The 9,652-nt window shown below is 35.1% G+C and overlaps 1 protein-coding gene across 1 annotated transcript in view; it reads left to right on the top strand.

Annotated features, from left to right (window-relative positions):
- Positions 1 to 2,364: 2,364 nt before the first annotated feature.
- TBC1D15 (TBC1 domain family member 15) overlaps positions 2,365 to 9,652 on the top strand; it is a gene marked incomplete at its 5' end in the record, with an annotated part of 17,035 nt that continues 9,747 nt past the window's right edge. The window contains 6 exons of the mRNA XM_010178390.2: positions 2,365 to 2,467; positions 3,447 to 3,644; positions 5,205 to 5,333; positions 7,101 to 7,204; positions 7,499 to 7,593; positions 9,017 to 9,133. Coding sequence (XP_010176692.2) covers positions 2,365 to 2,467; positions 3,447 to 3,644; positions 5,205 to 5,333; positions 7,101 to 7,204; positions 7,499 to 7,593; positions 9,017 to 9,133 — 746 coding nt within the window. The remainder of the gene's footprint in view (positions 2,468 to 3,446; positions 3,645 to 5,204; positions 5,334 to 7,100; positions 7,205 to 7,498; positions 7,594 to 9,016; positions 9,134 to 9,652) is intronic.

The raw sequence follows: 9,652 nt of genomic DNA, 5'->3' as shown, positions 1-9,652 counted from the left end.
TCCACCAGCACTCCCAGATCTCTTTCCCCTAACAGCCACCTTGAACAGTTTTTAAGCGTTGATGAATGCAGCAGGAGATACTTTGGGAACTTCAAAGCAAAAAGCTGAGGCAGCTATGGAAATAAAATTTGAATTAAGTGTTAAGCTGAGCAGGAATTTCCAGTTTTGGTTTTCTTTCTTGGATTCCTCTCTTGCAGTTAAGTTCTGCTTCTGGAACCAAATTATTTTCTGTGGTTTAGTCAAGAAGTGTGGGGTTTTTTTTTTTTATTTTATGGTTTGTTTTTTTTTAAGGAAAGCAAGAAGAACAAACATGCTACATAAGTTGTGGAAATGGCAGGCTTCAGTTTCTGAATGTTTCTGTTGTTTCGTAATGTTTATTTATGCTTTAGTACATTATGTATCTAAGCTCACAACCTCTTTTAGGAAAATGTTTACTCAGCATTCTGGATTTGATAAGTGAATAATTGGCAGCACAATTACTTGTTATCCCAACCTCTATTTTATAATATATGAGATATTGATGATAAGGCAGAAAGTTTAGCTTTTCTCTAAAGTATCTTTGTCGTAGGTATTTTCTTGTTTTGTTCCTATTACCTCAAAAGTTTTTACCCTTCTCTAACATCATTCCTTATAAAAATGTCACATCATTGCTGAAATCGGTGTGTGTGAACTGACTAACTTTGAACAAAATATTTGTAATTTTTTGCTTTAAAGACTCTGTGCTTCCTAGTTTGGCAGCACCAGTCTAACATTGAGAAAACACCGCATGTATGGACGACACTTTCTAACTTGCAGTATTCTGAGTAAGTAATAAAGTGTCCAGCTCACAAATTTGTTTTGAACATTACCCAAGTAGCTGTTGATACCCAACTGGCTGTTCAGATAGAATGTTTAATTAAAATGGAGATATGGTACAAAGTTTCTGTTCTTTTAGTTATGGAAAAAATAACACATGACTCAGCCGTTGCCCCTGTGCTGCTTCTTAGCAAAAGCCAGTTGAGCTTTATTAACTATGCCTCAGAACTATGACTGTGGTGTCTGGCTGTCTCAAAATGAGATTTGTTGCTGCATTTCATATCCGTCACTGTTAACAGTGTCCTGTCCTGTTGGAATGGGAGAGAGATAAGGTTTATTAAAGTTCTTATCTTTTTACTTTAATAACGTGGTAGATAATGCGGGTACTAATAAAAACAAAATAATTTTTCTTTCAAAGACTAGAAATAGTGGATTTAAACTCTGGGAGTGAGCAACAGAAAGGTATTTTATAAATGTAAGTTTTTGTGATGATTTAGAGTCAGATGGCAAAGTGCTGGGCTTTGCTCTGCCTGGCTACCAGCTCTGAGGCTTGAATGTCAGCCTGGCTGTTCTCTCTTCTGTCACATACTGAGCTGCAAATGTGATTCAGAAGCTAGTTAATGAATTGATGGGGTATCTGAGGGGAGAAGATGGCATGTTGGGGGTTGTGGGGATGAGAGCGAAAGAACAGATTAAATACTAGGAGCAGCACTGTTCCGCTGTCTTTGTTGTTAACATTTTCATCTGCCTGTGCAAGACTGTCAGAAAAGCAAATGTTGTACTGAAGAAGAAGAGGGTACACATACAGGGAGTTTGTGTTCATTTAGCTTTTGGAGTCTACACAGAAACACATTTGCACAGCTGTACTGAGATGGCTCTGTTTCACAATACAGTGGCTGTGGTTTTTTTTCTAAGCTCCTATCGATATGAATCTTAGAATAATTCTGACAGGAGATGTTGTTACACTGTTGGTTAGAAATTTGTTGATGTGCTTTCATACATTGAAAAGTAGTTTGTATTCTATTATGTAATGTGTTACAGGGTACCTTACTGTAAGATGTAGTAATTGGTAGAGGAATTCCTTAACTACATATGGTGACATGGGTTCTTTTCATGTCCTCTGTTACACAGAGGGAGTTTCAGCATGTGTGTGTTGAGGCCTTCTGTGTTTCACAAAATTTCCTTTCCTGGGTCACCTCTTTTTTTTTTGTCCATTGTCAAATATAGAAAACTATAGTTGAAGAGAACTTTTTTTACATGTGGAAGACAAAAGTTATCTTCCAGAGTAATTGTTCAAAAATTTCTCAAAAGCATAATGATTTTTTTCAAAGAATGAAAAGAGTACAATTCAGAATGAATATGATTATGACTATCTTGTGAAAAATGAAAGTCCTCTTTCATAGTGTGTTAGCTTGTGAACTTGTGCCAAGAACTAAGAGTGGTCTTGCATCAACCCTGCTTTCTTTGCACAAAGCCTGAAATGTGACTTCAAAAAACAGTAAATGTTCTAAAAGTATTTTCAGGAAACACTGGTGGTACTTATAGAAACCCTATTTTAATTTATTGCAGATCTCCACAGGATAAACGCATTCTTCTTGTGAATTCTCAGAACAAGTCTCTGTCTCAGTCTTTTGAAAACCTCTTTGATGAGCCATCATATGGCTTATTACAAGTATGTATTACCTTTGAATTTTTTATTCTGAAGACATTTATTTAAAAGACCCACCCTGCCATGTCACACAAATATTCCCTGAATCATTGCCATTGCAGAAGCATTGATTACATCCTAAAACAAATGCTTACTGTAGAATGTATACTTACTTACAACTTGTTTTCTATGTTCTAATAATTTCTTAACTTTCCTGTGGTACTGTTTCAGACCTATTCAAGTTAATGTTATCTGTGATTTTTATACATTTGGGTACAGATAGCTTTAGAAAGGGGAAGAAGGAAAAAAAAATTAAGAGTTACCAAAACATATTAATTAGAAATTTTAAAATTTTCTTTGATTAATTATTCTTTTCCTTGATATTTTCTGACAGTTTGGAAGGGATGGTAGAAATACAGCAAGAAAGAGCACAGTATTGCCTAAAAGAGTTGTTGGGTTTTTTTTTGTTAAAACTGCTTATCATTTGGTGGGGTTTGTACACTTTTGAAAGTCAGCAGCAAAATTTCCAGTGACTTGAATGAGGCTAGAGTTTTGACCTGCTGATTTGTTGAATTAAAGAAAGTCTTCATGAGTGAATTACATTAGTTGCTGAACTTAGTTGTCAAATCAAGTTGTGTGACGTTCCTAGCAGAGTACATGATGATTCAAGATGTATTTTCTCTATGAAGGTAGAGAAGCTAGGTGTAAGGAAGACATTTTGTGGCATTAATCACTAGAAAGAAAACAGCAGATCTGATCCACTTTTATACATAGGTCAGACTTACAGAGCACGCTGCTATCCACTCTTTCAAATCAATCAGTAGTATCATCATAAGTAAGATAACTTTTTTAATCATGTAATGAATGTACTCTATGAAACTACTGATACATGAAACTTCAGTAACTGAGACCTGCAATACTTTTCCTGTTTTGCTTTCTTTGAGTACAAGAATTCCAATAATCTGAGGCTTTTTTATATTTTGTTTTCCTTGTTATAACACAGAAATTTAAGAAAGATCCGTACACAGTGACAATGGGAAGATTTTCCAAAGTCACAAACTATATCTTTGACAGTTTCCGTTTAAGTGACCCTTCAAGTCAAAGGCGACCACCATCAGAAATGGCGGACTTCCTCAATGATGCTATTCCAGGGCTAAAGATAAATCAACAGGAAGAACCAGGATTTGAAGTCATTACACGAGTGAGTGTGTAAATGAATATGGTACAGATGCATTCTTTTTGTGCAGATTCCTTTTATGCATACCTTTAAAAGAGTGGTAGGACTTGAAGCTTGCTGAGTTATATTGTTTATGCTTGGCAGTTGTGGTGTATGCTGCCCTACAATTTATTCACAAGAGTAAGATCATTATCAGCTACTTTTAGAATATGTCATATTTATGCCTGCAAATAAGAGTTTTGCTTTGAAGGAAAGTTTGTCATTACTGAAATTAGGATTATCGTTATCTTAGAGTCATTACCCTGAAAAGACCCATTTCATGTTTAGTCTTTCCTCTGTAGTCAGATAGAGGTATACGAGTTAATAACAAATTTCCTTGGCTAATCACTCTTAACATTGCAGTTTGTTTTAAGGGGGCTAAGAAGATTAAAACAAAGTATTTAATTGGATTATTAATGTCTAGGGAGTCTAAATGTACAGATTTATGTATGATTTGAACCAAAGATAGAATGAATTTGTAATTGGATTATTGATCGCTTTGTGTGAGCTTCTATTGGTGTCTTCTACGCATAGGTGAAGAAGGTTTATTTTTAAATGCTGGTGATTACTATTTAAGCAGCTCACATGTTTTTAGAGTCAAACTGTTTTGAATGCTTTTTTTTCTTGAGTTCAAAATAGAGTGAATAACTTAGCAGTAGCTGTATGAACTATGTAATTCTACAAACTTGCTGCCTAGCACCTAATCAGTTAATTTATCAGTGAGAAAAAGTGTAATGAATGCTACATATTAAAAATAATCCTGACCTATGTCTTAATCTGGCAAATGCCTTTTAGGCTTCTAAGGCACTGAAACACAAATTGACTTGGTAGTTGCCATCATAAAAATATTTTTAGAGAGTAAGGAATTACTGTCTACTGAATTCTGCTCTGCTTAAATATGCAGTTTTGCAACTGAGAGAGACTAACCACAAACTGTGAAACTTTGGTGGGTGTTAGGAGTTCTGAAAGCACATATAGTCTTGGGATATTGGGGGGGGGAGTTGGTGTTTTTTTAAGGGGTGGTGTACGTAAATTTATCTTTCAGTCACGCTGTGCAGTCTGTGTGGGCATAACATCTCTGAACCCGAGTAGTTTTTCATTTCTCTCTTAAGATGCACTAGTGTGTATCAAGAATGTGCTTTTGAAGTGAAGCTCCCCATTGTCCTTGTTTGCTGTATTGCACATACCTAATACATTTCCAGTTGCATGGAGGCTTTTAGTCCATGGAAAGGTCATTCAGAGGTGTTTGTGGGGGTAGAAGGTTATTTAAAACACACACTCCTTCAAAATCTGAAATGTTAGCATGTATACCCAGGTCCTCAGCGCAGAGTGTCTTGTCTTGCTCTGAGGATCCACTTGTGTTGATCCACGCTGCTTGCTAATGTGGGTGCGGCCTTAGATCCATAGAGTTGCTGACTGACTGTGCACATGTGAAAATGTAGTTGCAGTGAATATAGGAAACTTGCAAGCTTAGTAATATTTGTGCAGTTGTTTAAAACTACTGGAGTACTCCAGTGGGATGCATATAACATATTTGTGTTTCAGATCGATCTAGGAAAACAGCCTGAAGTTAGCAGAAGAGAGCCTGTGTCGGCTGAAGAATGGGCTAAGAGTATGGATTCTGAAGGAAGAATTTTAAACGCTGACTACATAAAGCAATTGATATTCAAAGGGGTAATTTGTTTTTCTAAAGTCAGCAAGACCTATGGCTTGCCTTTTTCTTTCCTGTTTTCATTATATTTGTAATGCTTCATGAAGGACTTGAGCATGAGCCAGTCAGTATTGTTGGAGAGACTTTATGCTAATCAACTATCTCAACAGTCTTGCAACCATTCAAAGTTCTCTACAAGGAGAGAGATCTTGTGGTGGCTGGCTAAAGTGAATGAGTTAGAAACACAAAGGCTTAAGTGATAAAGAAGAGAAATCAAAGTGCCTTCAGGAAACACCAGTGCTTCAGTGTTAGAATATCAGGTTTATTCTTTTCTTTTTGAAGGTGTTTTTTTATCTGTCTCCAACAAAAGCTTTTCTTCTTTGCCCAGGAGTTTGCCTGGATTTGGCCTCCATCGGAGCAGTCTTAAACACTTTTGCTGATACTTACTGAACTGAGGGTTTTTGCAATATGAATGTAATGGAAATTTTGAAGACTCTAGTCATGTCCCGTAGCTATTCTACCTAATGTTATGTTAGTATTTCTCTCTTTTTGGTGGGAAGCAAGCTACCTTAATGCATTCTTTGTGCACCTGTTGATGCATGTTTGCAAGCATGGTCTTGCATTCTTGGAGTTTAAGCAGAAGTAGAGAATTATGACATTGACATTACTGTTATTTTTTTAAAGACCTATGCGTATTAAGTAATGTACTGTGATGAGGGTAGAGTGAAACTGAGACCCTTTTCAGTTTCTGTGACTATTCTTTAATATACCTGTACCTGAGGTGCCCAATTAAGGATCCATCTGCAATCATGAGAAATACTACAAACCTTTTCTTCCAGGAGCCCATTTCCCTGTCATCTCTGTTGTCCATTGCCAGAGCACTGAATGCTCCATTTTATTTATGACTCAAGACCACAGTAATGTCTATTACATTAAGTGCAGATCCTCTTTAAAGAAAAAAAAGAAAAAGTTAAAATACCTCTCTTAAACTGTTTGCCTGTTACTGGAAAAGTTCCAGTTGCTACTTGGTTTTGCAGCGATTGATGCTACTTGCTTAATATAATGGTAAATGAAAAAATATGGTGAGGAATGAAGCTGGCTTTAAACTGGTAAACTGGGGAGTCTGGTAGCGAAAGTGCCTTATTCTCATGACTATTGCAGGAGTTGAAAGAAACTCTTTGAGAACAGGATATGATTCAGCTACTACATTTGTAATCTACAAATTATGAGAATTACTTGGAAAGATTTCTGACAAATAGTGTGCTTGAGTCAACACTAGTATTTTTGATTGCTTGGAAGATTCATCCTGTTGGCCATGTCTTCTTAGATAAAAATATTTATTAATAAATAAATAAATTGAAGTCTTGTCCTCAACGTTTGTGGCAAGACCAGAATTTTGGTAGTTAAGCAGCATGATGTTTAAATGTATAAATTTTAAAGGTACTTTTTTTATTTCTTGATGTCTGTGGTGCCCATAAGGTTTTTATTCTCAGCAGTGAAGCAAAAATATAGGAAGAAATATCTTTATATAAAGTTTCTTTTTTTATCTTCTAAGGATGAATCCAGTGCTTCTACAGTTCAGCTTAATCATATTCTTCTCCTCCCGCTTCCTCCAGGTGTGATACCTAGTTAGTAGATAAGATTTGGCTACAACGTTAGAAGAAGCAAGCTTGCTTGTAGAAATGCTCTTTTAAGTTGTTACTTTAAGAAGTGTTGTATCACTATGGAAACATTTCCTCACAAAATCAAAATAGTCTTTTTGTTAATGTTTCATATCCTTTTTTCCCTAGGGTCTCTGCCATACTTTAAGAAAAGAGGCATGGAAATTTCTTCTGGGGTATTTTCCTTGGAATAGCACTAAAGAAGAGAGAGCAAATCTGCAAAAAAGGAAAACGTGAGTACAGTAGGTTTTTTGTTACAAAATAAATTAAAAAGCTGCTTTTTTCTTAAGGCATGTAGTGATGTAGAAGGCTTTTTGGAAACTTGAAATACATCTGCTAAAGATTGTTGAATGTGAGGAAGTGTATGGCACTTCCTTAAAAATGCTTGTTATACTAAAACAAAATACTGTATAAACAGGGTGTTGTTATCCTATTTATACCAAAGGACAGATGGAATGAATGAATGCTTTAAAAAGAGAGAAATGTAATAATTGAGCATGTTCTGGTTTCAAAATTATCTTCTTCAGGGATGAATATTTCAGGATGAAACTGCAGTGGAAATCTGTCAGTGAGGAACAGGAAAAACGAAATTCAAGATTAAGAGATTACCGGAGTCTTATAGGTAAATTTAGATTTAGAAACGTACCTAACTCAAATTCACACACTTTTACAGTTCAATATAAAGTTGAAAAAATGTAACCTTTTGAGTAACCTGTATTGAGAGGCACTTAAAATTAACAAGTTGCTGTTTTCCAAGGTATCCAAACTTTGTTATATACTTAATACTGAAGCTTTCTTAACCAGAGTAATTCAGAGCTTTACACATTAGTCTTACAGAATGTCTGGATTTTTTTTAAAACTTCCTTTTCTTAATAACAAAAGGCTCTTTATTTCATGTTACTTCATGATGTAATTTTATTGGGAATGTCATTAAAATAGTGACATACAATAAGAATGTGAAACCATGTCTGTATTTTAAAATTTCTTATGGGGATTTGTATGTGTGCATTCTGACTTGCAGAGTTTTGTACCTACTTCAAAAATTTTCATCAAGTTCTTCTGACTATTAGTAGTTTGTATCCTTAGTTGTCTTTGGTAGTGAGATTTGGGTACCAGTGTTTAGGATTACTAAATAGTTATTTCAGGAGACAGGATAAGTTATTTGTGTTATTCTGAGACATGGACTAAATTTAATTCAGCCAGTTATTCAACAAGCAAGCTGAAAGGGTTGAGAAAATCTGATCTTAGTAGATTAATAAGCTACCTTTTTAGAGTGTGTGCGTGTTAACAGAAAAAAAATTATTCAGAGTTCAAAAAAGGCTGAGGTTTTGTTTCTGTTGAAACAGCTCTGTTCCTTTAAGTGTTTGAAATGTAAATAACAGTATTAGGCTTGTATTGTAAAATAGATTGAAAACTACAAAATACTACTTTAATAAAAGTGCACTCAAAATTTTGCTTACTTATTCATCAGTCTTGAATTTCACATTATTAAAGAATATGCTGTGTGCTTGGTATGTTTGAGGCCTGAAAACTACCTGATGAAACAGGTAGGTTCAGCTCACTGTGAACTGTTATAGGAACTTCTTACACAGAATTTATAAATGTGCTGAGGTGAACTATCACAGTGTCTTTGAACTGATCATGTGATAACTTTCCTACTATGGCTTATGCCACGTTGCATAAGTATTCATAAATGGTATTGCATAGCTAACTCACATAAAATTGTTCTTAATCCCTGGAAGTGTAAAACATTTTCAGTGAATTATAATGAGGAACTTTTGCATAAAAAGTATTAAGAAAAAAAGGCAAAAAGCTTTAAAATCTCTTTAGAGGCAAATCCTTCTGTTGCAGACAGGAAGGATTTTTTCTTTTAAAATGTTCTTTATTTTGAAATGACATTGTTATGCAGTTGTCTTAAACACTTCAAAGCATTGCAACAGTGTTTGAGAAAAAAATCAGCATCTTAAAAAAACATTCTGCATTCATTTGCTGGCTTTGTAGAACTCGTTTTGAAAATGTTTTTTTTATCTGGACTGTTTTCTTAGAAAAAGATGTAAACAGGACAGATCGAACAAATAAATTCTATGAAGGTGAAGATAATCCAGGATTGATTTTACTTCATGATATTTTGATGACCTATTGCATGTATGACTTTGACTTAGGTAAGTTGTGTTCCTCTGAATGTAAAAGCCTTTTTAGTTTCTGATACGCAGCTTTGCTTATGGTAAGGCCTGCTAACACAATTGAACTTCTATTGATGGCAATGCTTTTTGTAAATGTCAAGATAGATATTTTAATAATGTACATAACTTTGTTCAATTTCTCATCCTATTTCTTCCTCTCCTCTGTCTGGTGCTTATCACAGGCATCTGGATTCATCAGCTGAGGTGGGATTGGGAATTAAGTGGCAGTTTGTCTTTACCATAGCCCTACTGTTGTTTTGGGGTTTTTAGAATTGAAGCAAGTTTGCTTTTCAGAGTTTTAAATGGATTTGGGTCTTTGGAGATTGAGTGTTATATCTGTTTTTAAGACTGATAGATCAATAAAAATGATAAACCAGCTGCCACTGCTGTAATTAAAACTCAGCATGCTGAACCAGCTGTTGGTAAACACAGGTGTTGTTACGAATACTTTAAAAGCTGGTTCTTGAGGAGTACACTTAACAGTCTGTTGAAAATTAC

This window comes from Antrostomus carolinensis, unplaced genomic scaffold (assembly GCF_000700745.2).
Source record: "Antrostomus carolinensis isolate BGI_N321 unplaced genomic scaffold, ASM70074v2 scaffold30671, whole genome shotgun sequence".
In the NCBI taxonomy this organism is placed as follows: Eukaryota; Metazoa; Chordata; class Aves; order Caprimulgiformes; family Caprimulgidae; genus Antrostomus; species Antrostomus carolinensis.
Note: the sequence above shows the minus strand (reverse complement) of the source record. Positions and strands in the feature narration are given on the sequence as shown.